General features: G+C 46.3%; 1 protein-coding gene across 4 annotated transcripts in view; it reads right to left on the reverse strand.

Annotated features, from left to right (window-relative positions):
• The window catches only part of PLCB4 (phospholipase C beta 4), a 179,187-nt gene that overhangs the window by 62,272 nt on the left and 96,343 nt on the right, over nucleotides 1–20,572 (reverse strand). For all 4 annotated transcript variants that reach the window (XM_066546012.1, XM_066546013.1, XM_066546011.1 and 1 more), the window contains 6 exons: nucleotides 16,191–16,291; nucleotides 13,131–13,211; nucleotides 12,770–12,829; nucleotides 11,436–11,579; nucleotides 4,248–4,327; nucleotides 3,645–3,698 (listed from right to left, as the gene is read on the reverse strand). In XM_066546012.1, the coding sequence (XP_066402109.1) occupies nucleotides 3,645–3,698; nucleotides 4,248–4,327; nucleotides 11,436–11,579; nucleotides 12,770–12,829; nucleotides 13,131–13,211; nucleotides 16,191–16,274 (503 nt within the window). In that variant the 5' untranslated portion in view covers nucleotides 16,275–16,291. The remainder of the gene's footprint in view (nucleotides 1–3,644; nucleotides 3,699–4,247; nucleotides 4,328–11,435; nucleotides 11,580–12,769; nucleotides 12,830–13,130; nucleotides 13,212–16,190; nucleotides 16,292–20,572) is intronic.

Below are 20,572 nucleotides of genomic sequence, written 5' to 3' on the forward strand. Positions count from 1 at the left end.
TTACAACTCACAACCTATTTCCAGCCCTGTAAATTTCTATGTCTTTTATAATGAATTGGACTCCAGTAATAAATGTCTTGTAAAACATGTAATATTGGTGTAAGTAATTAATCAGATGTGTGCCAAGATTCCATGGCTGCAGGGAACTTACTTTTGATGCCAAATGTATTTTTTTATTTCTCAAAAGCTGACAGCGAGCACAGCAGTAATTTGTAATGACAGCAGCAGTGTAGAGAAGATTGCATGAATCAGAAAAGATTGTAAAAATACAGTGTGACACGTTCATTTTGCCAAGGCTAGTGCAAATAAAACTGCTTTTCCTTCCATCAGAAGAGACTTCATCCTAGCAGATTTACATTCATTTTGACACCCACAGGTGTTCATTCCTCATGTTCCACCTGCAGTGCTTTGGGGCTCCCGCTAACATGCCAGTGCACTTACTCATAAATATTGAAAGTCCTTCCCACCTCTGGACCTGAGGATACGACTCTGCTGTGCTTGTTGATGATTAAATGACTTGGTTACTTCTGACCGTCAGCACTTTCCAACCACCACCTCAAAAATCAAGCCAGCACAACCTGTGGAAATCAATCTCCTACCATGGCTCCCCTGAACTGATCAGCTGGGCTTGACCTGCCTACACTGTACAGGAAATTATCTGACTTTGATTTCCAACCAACACTGAACCATTGCAACAGATTTCTTCCAGACACTCTGGAGTAATTAATATGAAACACACTTAAGAAACCTCTACTTTCAAATTAACTCAATTAAACTACTGAAAAACAGATTTAAGGTTCGTTTGTCATAGTTTAGCTCTTTCTTTTTTTTACTATGTGTTTTCATAGTTAGAACCTAGACTTGCTTGAACCCTTTTAAATGTAGTGATATGAAGGGAGAAGCACAGTCTGAGCAAAGCTAATTTCTAACCAGGCTCTAGATAAGCAGGTGCAACTCACTCACATAGAAAATATATTTTCTGCCAGCAGAAAGTTGAAGAAACCAAGCAGATTTTTTTTCTTTACAAATGCTGACCTGTTTGCTCATCTGTTACAGTAGTGTTAAAATCGGAACATACAAAATACCTTACAAATGCCATGCCTTTGCAAGAGCTGTAAATGCAGTTCTAGACTCACACTGCTAAAATCTATCAAAGCCCAAAAGGCAAAACTGCTGCTCTCCCAAGGTTTCCACACTGCTCACTGCCAGGGTTTCTTCTCTCCCAAACACAGCACATCAATAGCAACAGACCTACACCCAGAATACATTAAAATCCAAAAGCGCCTTGGGAAAATCTTTGTGCCTTTGCAATTCCCAACTGCACAGCCAAGGAGTCAGGAATATTTATGGCATTACCACCAACAGCCTGAGGAGTGTCACCTCCTCAAGGCTCATCACTGCCTGTGGGGAATGTGACAGATGCACAATTTGTTTCAAACTTGGGAGGAAATGCAAGGAGCTCTGATTCTGCAGGTGAGGTTTTTTTCCCTTGGTGTTTTACTGCACTTCTGTGTAAAAATGAAATACAGGTGGATCTTGTGATACACATTCCTGTGGCTGAACAGACCTGCTGGAGGTTCTGTTCCTGAGAGGGAAACCTTCCCATCTGGATCCCCAGAGCTACAGCAACTGCTCCAGGAGCCCCTGCCAGCAGCAGCAGCAGGAGGAGGAGGAGAAGCAGGGCTGAATAAATAACAGTGGGTTTAAACAGGTAAAAGGGAACGGTCAGCTGGAGGGGAAGCAGCAGTGGTTTAAACCAGTGCAAGAGGCACTCGGGGAGCAAATGTGAAGCTTTGGTGGCCCTTGCAAGGCAGAGGCACTCGGCTCACATTTCCCAGGGCTCCCTGGCCTGCCTTCCTCCTGCATCTCCCTGCTCTTGGTCTCCCCCCTTGCCTGCACCAAGGGCTCATGGAAGGGGGGAGCAGTGAACCCCCATCCCAGGCTGACCCTGGGTGTCTGTGTCCCACTGCAGGAGCAGCAGCTCCTGCTGGCTCAGGCCAACCCCATGGCCTGGCCATCCCACCCCAGGGCCCTGGCTCCCCCTCTTTCCCAGTGCAGCCCTGCAGAGCGCATTGCTTTTTCCTCTCCTCCATTCCTGTTCCTCTCCTCACTGACACCTCTCCCCATCCTTTGAGTGGGTGACACCCCACTTCCCCTGTGAGCCCCAAAAATGTGCCACATCTCACCCAGACCAAGACAGCACCTTCCTTGCAGTACCCAGATGCAAAGGAGATTCAGCTCCATGGAACAGCAGATCCCTTACAAATTTAAATGCAACCTTCTTTTACAATAAATTAACTGCTAGGGACTGATCTATGTTAACCTGTAAATAGTGCAAATTCAAATTCAAAGATTTAATACACTGGACCCAGTGAACTGGATTTTTAAGCAATAGACAGCCTGCATACACAAATCAGGATGCTGGAGCCCAACAGAGACAATTTATGCCTCACTAAATGTGATGTAAAATATTTAAAGGCAGAAACAGTTTCAGACAAGCTAGCACACTATAAATTCATACTGTGGAATAGGTTCTGTGTTCAAGCACAGACATAAAGCTGCAAAGGCCTGAAAATTAATTTATCCCTGTGGAATTGCTCCCTCCTGGTTACCCTCCAGCTGATGATATTCCCCATGGGACTCCTGCACAGGAGGTGCCTCGTGGCAGCTGAGTGAGGAATAAGCAGGGAGCTGGCCCTGTGAGAGCTGGGAGATGAACACACTGAAGCAGCTGTAACACTGGCAAGGTGTCACCTGAGCCATGAAGCTAAAGAAGCCTGGAAAGCAGCATGACAGGCCCTCTGTCTTTTTGCAGATTCTATAGATGCAAAATCCTCTTTTCCTCCCTTGGGGAAAAAGAAAAAAAGTTGTGTGGGGCTTATCTCACAAAGACCTCCCTCTTGCTCCCTTTGGTGAGTTCCTCTCTATGAAAAACCAGCATGCCCCAAAACTCTGCTTGGCATGTCCTTTGTGAAGAGAAAAGCAGCTCTGTGCATGGGCAAGAATGAATCCTAGAGCAGGAGGGGGAGCACTATTGCCCAGCCAGAGAGGACTGAGAACCTGTCACCTGTAATAGCTAACAGCTGAGCAGGGGCAAAGAGGCTGTTCTGGCCCTGCTGTTCCCAACAACCCAACAGCTCATTTACCACGTGGACAGACCCAAACATGATCCTGGGGGCTCCTACAAAAGCAGGAGCATTTTTGGCAGATGCATATATGTCTCTTTTCCAAGGAACTGCAGTTTAAAAGTACCTTTTTGTCCTCTACTTAACTGGCCTGCAAGCTTTTATGGCTCTTTTTTTAAAGTACTTTATCAAATTTTACAACTGAAAAACCCATCCCAGGGTTTGAGAAATGTCAGGCTGGGAAATCTGATGCTCTTAGCTTTAAGTGACTTTGAAAACTATTAGAAGAACTCATATCTTCATTACAATGGACTGCAAAAAAAAATAGAAATTACTAGGCTGATAAGAAGTCCTGCCTAGCTTACCAAGGAGAGCAAATAAGAATATCTAGTTCTGTATTTACTAATACATATATATTAGTAATAACATTAATGTTATATTCCAGTATTAAGCCACAGAATTTTATTAAAATTATAGAACTAGGAAGTGAAAAAACCTAGAGCTCCCCAATGTGCTTACCTCCGAACTGGAATTTTCCCATTTGTGTTTGTTAGAAAGGCCAGCTTCATCCAGCTGAAATTAGGAATGAAATATTTTTAAAACATTGCTTATTAAAATTGGGGTCTAGATGCTTATGTTTAACTTGTTGCCATGTCTGCTAAATGAGTACAAACAAATAATTGTTCTGCAATAAAAACATTTTTCTGTAACCTTTTAGTGCTTGAGGCAGGGCAGTTCTGTAACTGCAAAGGCAAAAAGCAGCCCAAAAAAATCAGTACAGCAATTAACACCAGTGTGAAGATGAGAAAGTCTCACGGGGTTTCGCTTGCATAGGCATCAAAGAGAAAACAAACCAGCCAATAATTAAAACATACACTACCATAAATCAAATGAACAGTTATAAATTCTCCTGTAATTTCTCCTGGGCAGGTGCCAGATATAGCCTTGAGACATCTTTAGTCTCAATGAAAGACAAACTCTTAACTCATTTAACACCATTTTCTTTCTGACACTGTTTTGTAAATGTCAAACTACAAAAAGCAATTTTTTTTTCCAATTCCAACAAGGAAAACACAAGGACAGAAAAATAAAGGAGAAGGGGGAGGAAAGAAAGCAACTTACTGTTTCTTGAGACACGTCATTGGACTGACATTGTTAGCTCTGAAGTTATGTATGATGGATCCAAGCCCTTCTACCCATTGCTGAAAAACACAAGAACACCAAAACACCAAATCAGCAAAACTGAAGAGGGGAGAAGTAGGAAAGTTTGGCTTGGGGGAAGGCTCCTCCTTGAAGCCATGGGTAATGGTCATACCCTGTGCCAGGTCACAGCCCATACCATGGAAAAGCCCAGCCCCAGTTCATCCATTTCACCCATCACTGTTCATCCCCACTAGGCACAGGGACAGTGCTTGCCATTCCTCCAAATGCTACATGTGGGATCAGCAGTGCCAATAAATCAGTTTACTGCCAGCCAAGGCAAATGATCGCTCACTGATTTGTGCTGTGGCCTCCATTTATGCCCTGTATGAACCTGTGCTGGCCTCCCTTTGGGGGCAGGGGCAATACCAGCCCTTGCTGAGCTGATATTTATTTGTGCTGTGGCCTCCATTTATGCCCAGTATGAACCTGTGCTGGCCTCCCTTTGGTGGCAGGGGCAATACCAGCCCTAGCTGAGTTGATATTTATTTATGCTGTGGCCTCCATTTATGCCCTGTATGAACTCTGGCCTCCCTCTTGGTGGCAGGGGCAGTATCAGCTCCTGCTGAGCACCATCATCCAGTGTGTGAGGACATATTTCACTGGTCCAGCTTAGAAAAGGAGTGAAATAAAATATCAATAAGCTAGGAGGCACAACAACTGCTCCAACACCCTGTTACATATTCAAGCCCTGCTTGCTTTCATCCTTCAAATGCACAGCATTGCAAATAATCCCTGGGATGACTTGCAGCCAACAGCAGCATTACAGCCCTTACTTCTGTAATTCCTCTTTCAGGGATCTATTTTTCTGCTGTAGCCTGCACCCCAACCTTGCAGAGCTGCAGAGAAGCAGCTTAAGGCTTAGGCCCTGACATGAACCCCCATTGATTTCAGCAAGAATCCTGGCAGGAAAAAGCCATGGCAAGATTTGAAAATGGCAGAGCTACAAGCCAAGCTCCATCTCAATTATGCCATTGTAACACTAGGATTACTCAACTGATAATTTACACTGGTGGAATTGAGATGGGATTTGGTCCACTGCTAAACATTAACCTTGGGAATAAAGGAGCTTTTTGCCTCTGGCCAAATGCTGTGCATGCAGCCTGAGCTGACTTGGGCAGCATCCAGGATATGACACTCATAAATAGATGCAGATGAGTGTGTTTTTCTTTTCATGAATGAGTGCTGTACATCTGCAAGACAGATGAAAAAAATCGTGATTTATACTGGAGGAGCACTAGCCTCTTTGGGAAATGGCATTTTGTAAACTGCAGGCAGCAAATCCCTGGGGTTAAAACAAGGTCTGAGGTGTCAATTCAACACACTTAGGGGACCCTGTACTCATGAAATATTAAACCTGTTTTACTTTAGGAAAAGTAGTCACTTATTAAGATATGTGTTAATACTTAAGTGTTCTTTTTAAAGCTACCTTTTAAATAAATACTGCATGAAATATTCATTTAAAGAGATCAAGTGTGTGTCTGAGAATCATTTGAAAAACAGAACCATCACTTATGAAAAAAGGCAGCATTTGGGGTTTTCTTAGGTGTGTTTTTGGGCTTGAGAATAACCCCCAGTCAGAGTCTGCCCTCCCATCTCCCTTTTTGCAGCTGCATGAGTAAGATGACTTTGTAGTCACAGGCTGCAGGGACTGCCTAGGAAGATAAAGAAAGCAAGATTCGGGGGGCAAGGTAATATTATTTTATCTTTATATTAGAACTGATATAACTAGAAAGCACTGACAGACTTAGGAAACACTGATGTTTTCCTGCAAATGTTCCCTCACCTCAGATGATAAAGGAACGGTGCTTGTGATAATTCCAGGGTAATTGCCTGAACAAATCTTACACAGAATTCAATTTCCTAGAACTGCTGAAATTCAACTATTGCCAACTGCCTACGTTTGGGGTTTGTGGTTTGTTTGGGTTTTTCTGGTTTGTTTTGGATTTGGGGGATTTTTTGTTTGTTTGGTTAGGTGTTTTTGTTGTTGTTTAAACCAACTAAATGTAACACTCCTGCTGCACTAACACTGTCACAGCTACACAAACATTTGTCCTTGTGTGATCTGCATTGCTCTGCAGCCCTTCAGAACTCCTCAGCCCTCCAACACTGACCCAACCACTCAGTGGCATATTCACTGCAAACAGAAAACCCTTGCAAAAATTAAATTACACCAAATGCACGTTGGGAATAAGCTGCAGGCTTTCTGCCATTTGTTTCTGCCAGAAAACCACCCCTGGTGCAGTGCTGACCATATCAGCATTTCATTTGGAGCTAACACTACAGACCCATTCTGATTTGAAGGCAATGGATTAAAACTACAGCAGATACAACAAAAACTAACATTTAAAAGCAAGGCTGGCCAGCACTCAGCTCTGGAGTTACTTCTGCTCATCTAGAAGAGCTGCCAAAAAGGAACACTGCTAGAAAAAACCACAAGTGAAGAGAGAAATCAATCCACTAAGCACTTCCCGAGTGATTTTTTGCAGGAGTTGTCATGATGGTTCCCACTCTAGAGGTCTCTGTAACCTTTTCTCAGTGTTAATGCCCTTCCCTGACAGAGATGCCAAGTCAGGAACTGCACTCCTTTGGAGCAAAACAGCACAAACCTCCAGCCAAACACTGCTGAGCCACAGAAGCATCACATTGCTGCTGGCTGCAGGCAGGGGAGGGAGCCCAGAGCCTGTGTCCAGCTCCAGAGCATCTCCACGTTGGTGTGAGGTGCCCTGGGCAGGAGGAGCAGCTCCAGAGCCCCTCCTGCCCATCTGCTCCAGCTGACAGAGCTGCACTGGCTGCCTGCCCCTGGCTCTGGGCACGGCAGCTCCTGCAGTGTCACATCACACCCTGCCCACGGCCACCAGCTGCCCCACAGTAACCAGGAATACAAAGGAAAACCAAATTCAACAACACATTCAACACTGTCAGACTTTCTGTCCCTCTGAGGCAGAACAGTCTCCAATTAATACTGCCTTCATACTTGCTTTCAGGGTACTGTGATCCAGCACACAGATACTCACAGAATTCAATATCCAGCTGGCAGTATATTGCTTTCCTGACAACAAACCATTCCCAGATTTAATGTACACTGTCTGATGACCTTGCAGGAGGGATGAAAGAAGGGCTCAGGTTTTTCTCAGCTAACACACAGGCAAACACAGCAGCAGCCTTGCTTGCATTCTATGACAGCACCCCTTAATTTACAGATGAAGCTGAAAGTCCTGTACACCTACATAAGTAACAGGGATAAAGATCATCAGTTCTCTCCTTTCATCCTCAGCATTTTCAAGTCACTACCTGTGCAAAGGATGAAAATTCTGTAAAAAGTGGAATTCTGAAATGAGGTACCATTTGGGAAGCAATTATTGGTACCATTTAGGTACCAATAGGAAGCACCTTGTTCTTAGAAAAAAAAAAAGTCTCTGATAGAAATCAGGGTACATTGGATTCCTACTGATGTTAGTGCCGAATATTTTCCAATTTTCAAAATAGGGTTCAGTACCCTTAATCTGTCAAGATATACACAAATATTATTCCAGATTCACAGAGGGATCTGGACCCTGATATCTAATCCTAGAAAATGAACAGCCATGAAAAGAAACAAAACCAAACACCAGTACATCTTAAGCTCAGACCCCCTTAGGCTGACACAGGAGGCCAAAGTCTACACTGCAGGCTGGAACAAACACTGTGTTGTTTTTCTCTGACAAGATCAAACACTGTCAAACATCTCTAGAAGAAGAAGGGGCAAGAAAATTAATCAAAGAAGCACTCTCTTAGCTTTTGCTGTCAGACTGAAATGCTTCTGAGGCACTTAGTGACCCTGTGTTAGCTGAGGTTCACCGATGAAACACGGGCACAACTGGCAGGGTGCACAAATAAGTTTGGCCTTCCAGCTCTATTTTAGCCATCAACCTTTCATTTGGGCAGGGTTAAAAAGGACAAGAATAATGAAAGGTTAAAAAGCACCATAGCCTGCAGCTCATGAAATTCCAGACAAGGCCATGCATGGCTTATTGACCCATGGGGTCAGTATTGCCAGACCTCTCCAGATTCTACCTTCCCTCTCCAGTGCAGCCTCTCCAAAGCTGCACTCCACCTACTGCAGGCATCAGGAGGGCCAGGGAGGCACTGCCCTCTGATTTTGGGGCTCAGGTCTGGGACTGGCTGCCAAGGGCTCCACAGCCTGAAGGCTCAGGAAGCCAGAGAATCGTTTCCACCTTGCCCAGGACACACGTGGGCTGGCAGGAATCCCTGGCACTTGCCCTCAGCCAGCAGATGTCCCCATTCCCTCAGTGCAAACATCTCACAACTCCTCTCTGCTCCAGGAAAATCACCCAGCAGCCACAGCAAGGAACCTGAGGGGTGACAGTGCCAAACCTCCCCCTGCAGCACGGATTGTAGCAGGACATGGCTGTGAAAACACTGCCAGGACTTGCACACAGACAAAAGGGATCCTTCTGACCTTCAGCTATTCCAGCAGCAAAGCTGGGGCTCACAGGCTCTGTACTGGGAGCTGCCCAATGTGCCCAGGCTGCTGCCACTGAGTGCATTGCCAGAGTGGGTGAGCAAAGAAGACAAGAAGTCCAGATTTTGGGTGGCTGAAGTACAAGAGCTTTACTGGACTAATGGCAGTGTTGGACAGGCAGCCCATGTGCCAAGGGCTGAGGCCTCACCCCACCACTGGATCACTTCTGCCCCAAGGGAATTCACCCCCAAACACTCACTGGCCTTTTCAACTGTCCTAGACTGAGGAAAACAGATTATCCAATTACTGGGGCACACAAAGTCCATCTGGGGAGTAAAAAAGAAAAATACACACATATGCTCTCATCCCTAATATATGTGTGTGCATGTGTGTGTGTTAATTTTAGCTCAGGATAATTTATACAACCTGATTTAATCAGGATTCCAAACATCAGGTTTTAAATTCCACCTTTTACAGTCACTCTCTACTACCACAGTGGAGCTGTTTTAGGAGTGGACTGTGACAGCTGCTTGCAATCAGAGACAGAGTACACCCAATTTTGTGGCTGTTTTAAGAGTGGAAATGAAAACCAATTTCTCAGCTGAAAACACCAATAAAATTTAAGTAGATAGAATGTAAATACCAGAGCTGGAGCTTGGAGACAAGTGCAGAGATAATAAACACACTCTTGTTGCTGGAGTAGCTATACTTGGAGCCCAGCAGGGCCTTGGCCAGCCCTGCTGAGCACCAGGGGCACAGTGAGGACAGGTGACAAGAGCCTGAGGGAGGGTCCAGCCCTGCCCACAGCAGGCACCAGCCCACTGCCACAGCTGGGGCACCCCAGGGACTGTCCCCCTGTGCCACCCTGTGCCAGGGACCTGGCAGAACCTGCTTCCCAGTGTGCCACTCCTTGCACTGATAGGATCTTCCACCAATTCCCCTTGTCACAGTCAGCCAGTCCCATTCCAACCCCGCCTTCAGTGGGTAACAACTGCTTCTTCTCCAATTGCAAATTATCACCTACAGAAGCCTTTCTGGGCAGAGAGGTTTTGTGCTTGGATCTGCCACTCAGTTCCTCCATTTTAAAGTATCCCAATCAGGTAGAGACCAAGGCTCTGTTCCTCACAGCAATGGGGGACAGCAGAAACCACAGGATTCTTACACACATTTACAACCCTCACACATATCTGGGTAGCTCCAGCTTCAGTCATTTCCCCTTCCCCTCCAAACTCTTGCCTCTGTCATTTCACAGGAGGGGCTTTGAACCTGGATTAATGTGAGGCCTATTTTAAGCTGCAGTCAGCAGCTGCACAGCTACTCAATGCCATGCAAAGGCTTGTTCTTCTGCAGGGGATTTACTGTGTCCCACAAGGAAGATGTTCTCTCCTGAACACAACAGGAAGAATGAAGCAGGAGCACTTCTATGTGCAGATAACTCCCAGAAAATTCCATTTTAGCAGAGAAGTGCAGTAGCAAGTTGTGGTATTTACCATATACCAAAGGTCAACACAGCACAGGCCAAATTCCCCAGTGAAGGCAACTTAGAGAGCTCTGCATTGATTTTTTTGGCTTATCTGCTTTCTGCTCTCCCTCATGCCTCACACATCTCCTATCAGATGAGGTGGATCATCACTGCTGACAGGTCTGGATGTGTATTTTGGTGGGAAGGCTCCCAGATGCAGGGCTCTGGGTTCCATGGGCCGCTCAGAGCCTGCCCACTGTGGCATGATTCCATAAGGCTGGGCTGCTAATGAGCACCACATCTTCCCCACAGCATAATGAGCTCATCTCTTGTGACAGCCTCTGTAATGGGCCAACATTCTCACAAACCAATTAGTCTAATACAGGTTATTGAGATCTAAGGTGGCTGAGAAACTTAACTGCAGCTGCTTCCAGAATAAATCTGAGATGCTGCTGGGAGGAGTATGAAAGTGAATGCTGCCAACATCTCCTTTGCTTTACTTCTTTTTTCAAATGCTTTCAAAACATAACTCTGACATGTTATTTCCCTTGAAGTCTGCTGAAAATACACACAGTAAAATCAATTTAGTGTTCCCATGTAAGTTATACAAGTGTTTCTCCTATAAAGGAGTTTACTCAGCATTGCCAGTGCTTCCAAAGGTATGGATCCAAAACAATGAACAATAAACCAGGTCTGGCAAGGGACTTGGTGATGTTGCATTCAGCAAACAGTTTTAAAGGAGGGGATTTACCAGGTGTGTGATACTGATCACTATTTAATATTTATCTTACAGGCAGAACAGATTATAATCCTAAATATCCTAAATACATACAGACAGAGAAGAAAAGCAAAGAGTGTGTATTTTAAGGGAATGCCCTGTGCTGTACACAGTGGTCTCACAGGGGCACTGAGCAGCTCAGGGAATGCCCTGTGCTGCACACAGTGGTCTCAGTGTCTCTGATAACCCTCTGTGCATGCTCAGGCTGACAGAGTCACTGTTTCCCTCACCACAGCACACTCACATGCTCCACAGGGATGTTTGCTGTCCTCTGGAAGAGTGGGGCAGCAGACACTAACCCAGGTATTTCAGTCAGCCACGCAGGCAGGCTTTAGGAAAAACAATTGAGCACTGCTGATGAGCTCTTCTTTCACCACCCTAACACACTGTTTAACTGTGAAATACCTTGGCTATTTCTGTGGTTTCTGCTACCATGAAAGTGAAGCTGATGTTCACCAGGTCTGTGCCACTGCAAACACACACTATCCGTCCTTCCAGCTCGTTTTCTGATTTTCCAACAGCCTCGAGTGCAGTCAGTATTTTGGGATCCTGTGAGACAGAATAAAGAACTTGTTACATTTGCAACACTTCTGCTATGCAAGGCACTATGGTAAAAATGCATTTTCACCTCCTTATACATTTACACCTTTAAACCTTTGCTAGTCATCTGAAATGAGTGCTTTCACTCAGAAACATTGTGTGCAAACCTGAAAAAACAACACATTCTAACAGTCGGGAACGTGATTGTGAGACCTCATCTTTTCATCACGAAGAAGAACAATTAATCACTCCAAGGACTGGAGACAGAGGATCAGCACTAATGTGGAAGTTAATTATTCTCATCTAGTTAAGTCCATAGTTCTGGAGTCACCATCTCTGTGACTCTGTGGCTGTTCCTTAGTGATGTGTCACACGAGCTGCTGTCCCTGCTGCTGCTGGAGGTTCCGTGGGCATGCTTTTGGAAAGGCAGAGCTGGAGGCAGGAGCTCACTGCTGGGGCTGTGAGGATGGGGCTGTCTGCATCTCCACAGCTCTTGCCTTTTCTCTGTGGGGCAGAGATCTGGGCCTGCACACTCCCAGGAGGACTTCTAAGAGAGAGTTACCTACACAAAACCACTCCACATGTGAAAGTGGAAATGCAGGGCTGACAGCAGATCTCCCAAACTGAAGGCCTGCTGGAAGGAGAGGCACAGCTCTGCAGAAAACCCTGCATATTCCTTCTGAATACTACTGAGTGTATTTCCAAAGGCTTGGGGCTCCAGAACTCCCAGCTAGTACTTCTGCACTTCACAAAGGCAGGCTGCCCTCTCTGAGCACCTAAATGCAGAAAGAGGGATGCAAACAAATCTTTCTACAGTTTATGCCAATGGAGAGAGAAGATAAAATAAATTCAAACAGATCGGAACAAAATGAATGGAAAATTAAACATTTTTTCTCAGATGCCTAAACAAGTATCCCAATAAACTGTTACAAGATAATTAAAATCTCCTGATATGTGCTCTTAATGTCTGTTCAGCTCTCAGTGCATCCTGAAGCCTGCAGTACATCAGCAAGACCAGATGACTGACCCTTCCCATTGCAATCACAACAAATCACTGCAGATCTGCAAATCTGAGGCTATGATTGCAAAATCAAAGCTGTGTTACTGGTATTACTTAAAGAAATGAATGCCATCCCGCATTTCACCTTCAGCTTCAATATTCCTTGTGTAAATGGAAGTATAAAGTGAGTACAGAGTACCTTTGGTACAGCTCCAAAACGAACACTGTTGATCAGGGAGCACTCTAACACCTGGCCCTCCTGAAAGGACAAAAAGGGTACAAGTTCAAAGGTCTGCTGAGACGTGGTTCCACTGGGAGTTTCAGCAAAAATAAACTGTTAACTTTATTGGCAAACTCTGTTAATAAACACTAAGCAGAATATTTCCCTTTAGTATCAGTTGATTCCTTCTTAAATTCTTCACTTCTGTCAATTCTAAAAAGAACAGGATGAGGACTAGTTTTGTAAATAAACTAACACAGTATTTTAGATTTTTAAAAACCACAATATACATAAAGTGCAGTAACATATAATATACATTCCTGACATAATTACAATATACCTTTCCTTCACTTTTCCAGCTCAGAAAAAAGCCAAATTCATCCACTTGGAAGAGACAGTTGCTTTCAAAGACAAAAGATTCCTATAGAAAAGAAAATACAGACCATTATTTTAGTCAGTTTGCCAAATATCAATTATTTATCATTTGAAAATAAAGGATTGTTCTGTTTCTTCCCAAAGACCCTCCTGCAGAATTTGCTGCTCCCAAAAAAACAGAAACAAGGGAGGCAGGCTTTTAAAGAAGAGATCACTTTTAATGATTTGACTTATTGTTGACACTTGAGACACTGGGATGCACTTAATTAATATTTTCCTACCTCTTTGCAACTAAATGATGATGTTTTATTTAATAGAAGCAGTGATTCTTACCTAATAAAAAATCTTAATGAAACAGAACTTCAAGAAATTTATTCAAAATTAAATGCTTGAAGGTAAAAAATATATCATTTGCCAATGCCACCTTCAGGATCAAATGGCCACACGTCCTTTTAAGGTGCAGAATTTGGGAAGCACTTTTCTGTTGCACTGTGGTAGTGTACATACTGTGAGTGCTGTGCAGCCAGAGTGAGTGACAAGCAGAGCTTGCAGGATATTGATTTGTACAAGAAATCAGGAAAGAATGGCAGTCCAGAGAGACTGGGCAAAGCAAAAAATCAGATGAGCTGAATTTAAAAAGAGATTTCCTCCACACACCTCCAGCCTCAATTAGAGCATCATAAATTAAGCTGAAATTCAGGAAAAGGGTGTGCAGAATCGATCACTTCTTCAAGAAAAAGAGGATCCAGAACTTCCTGACTTAATTGAATAGTGAGGAGCATTTGTGGGAAGAGTCCTCTGTGAGGAAACAAAGCAGGCTCCCAGGTGTGCCACAGAAAGCCTGGAGCAGGAGGGGCTCACAGGATGGACAGACAAGGCTCTGCTCCACGGGGGGAAGGCAGGAGCCCCTTTCTGGGGGTTTGGGGGCAGCAAACCCAGCTGAAGGAGCCCGAGCTGGGTGCCAGAGCTGGCGCCACGTGTGCCCAGAGCTGGGGTGTCCCAGAGCAGAACAGGACAGGACAGGACAGGACAGGACAGGACAGCTGTGCCTGGCACTGTCCCTGCCAGCACATCCCAGCACTGACACCCAGGTGGTGCCAGCAGTGCCCCTGAATGCCCCGTGTGCCCAGGACAGGACAGCTGTGCCTGGCACTGTCCCTGCCAGCACATCCCAGCACTGACACCCAGGTGGTGCCAGCAGTGCCCCTGAATGCCCCGTGTGCCCAGGACAGGACAGCTGTGCCTGGCACTGTCCCTGCCAGCACATGCCAGCACTGACACCCAGGTGGTGCCAGCAGTGCCCCTGAATGCCCCGTGTGCCCAGGACAGGACAGCTGTGCCGGGCACTGTCCCTGCCAGCACATCCCAGCACTGACACCCAGGTGCCAGCAGTGCCCCTGAATGCCCCGTGTGCCCAGGACAGGACAGCTGTGCCTGGCACTGTCCCTGCCAGCACATCCCAGCACTGACACCCAGGTGGTGCCAGCAGTGCCCCTGAATGCCCCGTGTGCCCAGGACAGGACAGCTGTGCCTGGCACTGTCCCTGCCAGCACATCCCAGCACTGACACCCAGGTGGTGCCAGCAGTGCCCCTGAATGCCCCATGTGCCCAGGACAGGACAGCTGTGCCTGGCACTGTCCCTGCCAGCACATCCCAGCACTGACACCCAGGTGGTGCCAGCAGTGCCCCTGAATGCCCCGTGTGCCCAGGACAGGACAGCTGTGCCTGGCACTGTCCCTGCCAGCACATCCCAGCAGTGACACCCAGGTGGTGCCAGCAGTGCCCCTGAATGCCCCGTGTGCCCAGGACAGGACAGCTGTGCCTGGCACTGTCCTGCCAGCACATCCCAGCACTGACACCCAGGTGGTGCCAGCAGTGCCCCTGAATGCCCCGTGTGCCCAGGACAGGACAGCTGTGCCTGGCACTGTCCCTGCCAGCACATCCCAGCACTGACACCCAGGTGCCAGCAGTGCCCCTGAATGCCACCCAACCTGGAGCACATGGAATGCTCTGCTGTAGCTGCCCACACTCTGCTCCTTGGGGAAGGGTGAGAGAACCACCACGGGCTGTGCCCCTCACTCACAGGCTGTGTCTGCAGCAGGGCTTGCTGAAGGAAAATAAAGCTTTTTTCTCCATCTCCACAGCTATCTACTTCATTTATCTGGCCCCAAATCTGGAAACACAGGGTAAACCAACTATCCCTATCTTGGCAGGCCTGGTGATAAAAAATACCTTTTACTTACATTTCAAAAGATAAGAAAATACTAATATCCCTGAAGGCACTTACCTTCAACTTACAGAGATCTCCTGTTCAAACAAGATTAAAAATAGACCCTGATACAATTATTCTTACCAGCATATCAATGCTGAGTATAGGGTAAACTTCTCAGCACTTTATTTCAGCTGCCTGTGTAAAACGTCCTGTTTTGCATTCCTTTAATAAAGGTGGATTAAAGCACAGCTGAAAGCAGGATCATAGTAATCATATTTCAGATAGAGTGCAGATTGATTTTCTAAAGTAGATAAAACCACTCCAGTTCTCAAATGATGCATTTGAATCAGAAAATGAATGTTCTGTATTCTCTGGCTTTCCCTTGTCATAAGCAGGTGCTCAGTTTATATATCCAAAAAAAAAGCAATATTCTCAATATTCTCCCTCCCTCCATTTGATAGATAATACAAAAAAATTGAAGGATTCACTTGTTTAATAATGTGCTTTATGAATCTGCAAAGATGAGAGTTTTAGACACGTTACAGATATTTTGATCCAATTCTCCCTTTCTCTTCCTCAGGGCTTATGTCAAATCAGAGGGATTAAATATATTTTAAAGCTATTTCTTTTAAAAGCAAAAAAAACCCTATGCAGCAATAAGGTCTGTTGGTATTGCCTCCCCACAGACATTTCTGAGGGTATTACCAGAAAAAATTAAAGTTTCTTTGTGTACAATGAAAGCAAAACATGAAATATTCTGGCACTTCTGCATATTTAAAAGAGAATAGCAAATGAAAGGCAATTGGGTCTTACCTCTTCGTATCTATCAAACACAGCTCCATCTTGCAGAAAAGAGGGAACTGGCTTCTGCCAGTTAAATTCATAAGGCTTTGCCATGATTACAGAAGAAAAACCTGCAATGGAATGGAAAAGCACAGTTCAATTACTGTCCTTCAAAAGGAGCATTTCAAAGGCCAAGCAGGAAAAAAAGTGACTTTTAGCTTTTCCTTTCATACAGAAGTACTAAAATGTCACAGTGCATTTCCAAATTAGGAGCTTTCCCCCCAAGAGTAATTTTGTTTCATATCTTTAAAATGGAAATTACTTGTAAAATGTGTGTATGAACTTAATTATTTGGAAAACACTTGCACTGTAACTTCTAGAGTACAATGAGGCTGAGATTAACCTAGCTCTAGGGACCAAATACCACAACCTGTAATGCAGACAAATGCTTCTTATTTTACTGGTCATTGATACAGAAATCAAAAACACAGTTTGAAAGTTATATACACATGTCACCATTAAGTGTTCATTTTCATTGAAAACAGGATTATATAAAATAATAGATCTCGATTCCCAAATCTTAAAAAAACCCTACTATATTATATTTAAACTACTCATCTGTACCTTTTTTCTCCCAACGAGGAGATGCTTTGAAGAAAACAGATCATCTATACCCAGTATCTTAGCAAAAGCCCCCTTTTCTTTTAGCCAGTCCTGTGCACTTGGGCCCTTGCCCCTCTGTAAACAAGGAATATCATCTTATTCCTCAGGATTATGAGATGGTTTGAGATCCTTTCAAAGAAAGTGACAAATTCTTTTTTTTCTTTTGGAAATTACATATAATTCTTGTGTCTCCTGCAATTCAGATCAGCCTAGAGGTGCTTTTCCTTGAGTTCATGAGGGGAGCTGGATACCAGGACAGCCACCCCATGGCAGCAGCATGATGGGGCCATGTCCTTTGCAGCTCATGGACTTCACACAGCACCTCCAAATAATCAGAACAAACTGAAACTTAGTGCTTGTTCCTGGGGCAAAGGAAACCTAAAACAGACACACCTCAAGTTATAACCACTATTTTTATGGCATGGTAGCTGTTCCTTTATCTATTTAATTGTCTTCTATTATCAGAATGGTCTTCAAATACAACAGGTAGCTCCTGCAGCAATAACTGCTGCCATCCTTCTGGGAAAAGCTGACACATTCTGTGCTAAAACACCAGAAATGTGGTGGCACTTCTAAGGCTGTGAAGAGTAGTCCTGCACAGTCCCAAGCGTGCAGAAATGGCTTTTTCCCCTTTTATACTGGTGCTGAAGCCCACACAAACCCAATTCAGAAGTTCTGCAGGTGCTGTGTAAGGCAGATCCTAGTGCTCCTTCCAGAGGGGCACACAGAAACCTGGCTGTGAAGAGAGCTTGAGCACACTCTGACAGAAACCTGGCTGTGAAGAGAGCTTGAGCACACTCTGAGCTCTCAGAAACACTGCCCACCTCAGCAGCACACACAGGCACCTGGCCAGCTCTCCATGCAGCCCCAGAGGCACAGCTGTGTGCCAGCCCCTGCACAGGGGTGCCCTCCTCCCTCGGGGTACCCACACAGCCCCAGAGGCACAGCTGTGTGCCAGCCCCTGCACAGGGGTGCTCTCCTTCCTTGGGGTACCCACACAGCCCCAGAGGCACAGCTGTGTGCCAGCCCCTGCACAGGGGTGCCCTCCTTCCTTGGGGTACCCACACAGCCCCAGAGGCACAGCTGTGTGCCAGCCCCTGCACAGGGGTGCTCTCCTCCCTCGGGGTACCCACACAGCCCCAGAGGCACAGCTGTGTGCCAGCCCCTGCACAGGGGTGCCCTCCTCCCTCTGGGTACCCACACAGCCCCAGAGGCACAGCTGTGTGCCAGCCCCTGCACAGGGGTGCTCTCCTCCCTCGGGGTACCCACACAGCCCCTGCACAGAGCCCCTCTCCTCCCTCTGGGTACCCACACAGCCCCAGAGGCACAGCTGTGTGCCAGCCCCTGCACAGGGGTGCTCTCCTCCCTCGGGGTACCCACACAGCCCCAGAGGCACAGCTGTGTGCCAGCCCCTGCACAGGGGTGCTCTCCTCCCTCGGGGTACCCACACAGCCCCAGAGGCACAGCTGTGTGCCAGCCCCTGCACAGGGGTGCTCTCCTCCCTCGGGGTACCCACACAGCCCCAGAGGCACAGCTGTGTGCCAGCCCCTGCACAGGGGTGCTCTCCTCCCTCGGGGTACCCACACAGCCCCAGAGGCACAGCTGTGTGCCAGCCCCTGCACAGGGGTGCCCTCCTCCCTCTGGGTACCCACACAGCCCCAGAGGCACAGCTGTGTGCCAGCCCCTGCACAGGGGTGCTCTCCTCCCTCTGGGTACCCACACAGCCCCTGCACAGGGGTGCCCTCCTCCCTCTGGGTACCCACACAGCCCCAGAGGCACAGCTGTGTGCCAGCCCCTGAACAGGGGTGCTCTCCTCCCTCTGGGTACCCACACATCGGATGATCCCCTTACTTCATCGCTGGCACATTCAACAGGAGCTCCTCAGTTTGGGCTGCAATGTGCATTTCTCAAACCCAGAGCTCCTCTCTCCCCGCTGGGCACTCACCCATGGGATGAGCCTGTTACTTCATCACTCAGACGTCCAACAGGAGCTCCCCGGTTCGGGCTGCACCGTGCATTTCTCCAGCCCCGCAGTCCGCCTGAGCCCTCTGCAATTCCCTGCTGCCTCCCTGGAGCCAGGGTCTGGCCCAGGAGCAGTGAGGCAGCACCACCCCCTGTCCCAGAGCCAGCACCACAGCCCTCCATCCCATTTGCATAAGCCGGGTTTAGGGCAGAGAACGGCCTGACTGCTCACAGCTCATCCCCAACTCCCGTCTGGGCACTCCAGCTCCTCGCTGTTCCCACCTTCCCAGTCCCTTCCCTAGCTCTGCTCTCACAGGTCACTGCAGTTTACAGATGCACAGAGACAGATGAAGTGTGAGGGAAAGGCAGCTTGAGTACATGCAGCGAGGACTTGGAGGAATCGTAACAAACAACATTTTTAAGCCTTGGGCTTTGGCAGCTGTGCAGAAGGTGAAGAAAACTCTCTCTGCCTTTAGAAAAGCTCTTTTCAGCCTCTCACAATTTTTACAGTCCTCTCAAAAATCCATTTTTTTCTTAACCCTGTTAGCTTTTAAGATCACCAAACTAAAATACAAAATATTCCCCTGTCACTCTTTGGACTTCTGTTCATCTTCATTGATTTTTCAGCGGTTCAAAGAGAGTGAAAAACACCACCAATCCCAACCAGCAAACCCGAACAAACACGACATTGTAGCATTCATATGGCTGCAAATACATGCATGCATATATCCTCACTCTGGTGAGAATCAAGAATTACCCTCTTTAGAGACGTTAAATAACAATGAGATGTGGGAAGATTCAACTGGGAGACATAGAAGGTTAAGGAACTAAATTTAAAGGCAGCAAAATTTTAATTTGAAAACTTTTATACCGCCTTTAAAAACTGAAATCAAATCTTCTTACTGACTTAAGAGTTCTCAAAGTATGAATACATGCCATTCACAAAAGCAGAAAGAACACTTATATAAATACACCTCAGGACTCAATCAATGACTACAAGGGAGAGGTGGGTGAAGTGCAGCAGTTAAAAGCCTCTTGCAGTATCTCCCTTTCTCCCAACTCTGCTTTGTGCCTGAAGGCATGATTTGGATCACATGAAACTCACCTGGAGTACCCAAAGAGCGAGGACACAAAATTAACCAAATTCAGAAGAGCATTAATTAACAGAAAAGTCTTTCCCTTCTGTAAGCTTGGCTGTTCTAAGCTAAATCTGGGGTGTGGGGGCTATAAATCCTGTTTTTTTCATTCCCTGACCAAAAGAAGGACAAGGTGTGGCTGAACAGGAGGAGGAAAGGATTCTGTTAGTACGAAGGAGACAGATGTTTGAGGAAAGAGGTGATATTCTAAACTAACCCACAGGGCTGGCTAGCATGATGGATAGGATACTCCTTGGGTCCCATAAACATCCTGTCAATGTTGAGACACTGCTGGCAAGGACAGCAGAGTTCCTCAGAGCTGACCCCCCAGTTTCAAACACACAAACTCATCATTTCCGCACTTTGCTCGCCCCCAGGATCCTAACAGGACCTGCAGGCTTTTTGTTTTAGTCATTATTATTTTTGCCTCTGGAATGAATCCCTGTTTGCTGAGTGAGAGGTGAGGAGGCTCCACACTCTGTGTTTGCCATTTCACCGCTCACCTCTTGGAATGACACCCCCTAAGCTTGCCCCAGTTACTCTCTGTGTGGGCTTCAAGGGCAGCACCCACCCAGCACTATGCTGAGTTTAGTAATCATGCCCAGGAATAGATGTTTTTCTTACACATACAAGGAAGCAATTAAAAAACCC

Source organism: Molothrus aeneus, chromosome 3 (genome assembly GCF_037042795.1).
Source record: "Molothrus aeneus isolate 106 chromosome 3, BPBGC_Maene_1.0, whole genome shotgun sequence".
Lineage (NCBI taxonomy): Eukaryota > Metazoa > Chordata > Aves > Passeriformes > Icteridae > Molothrus > Molothrus aeneus.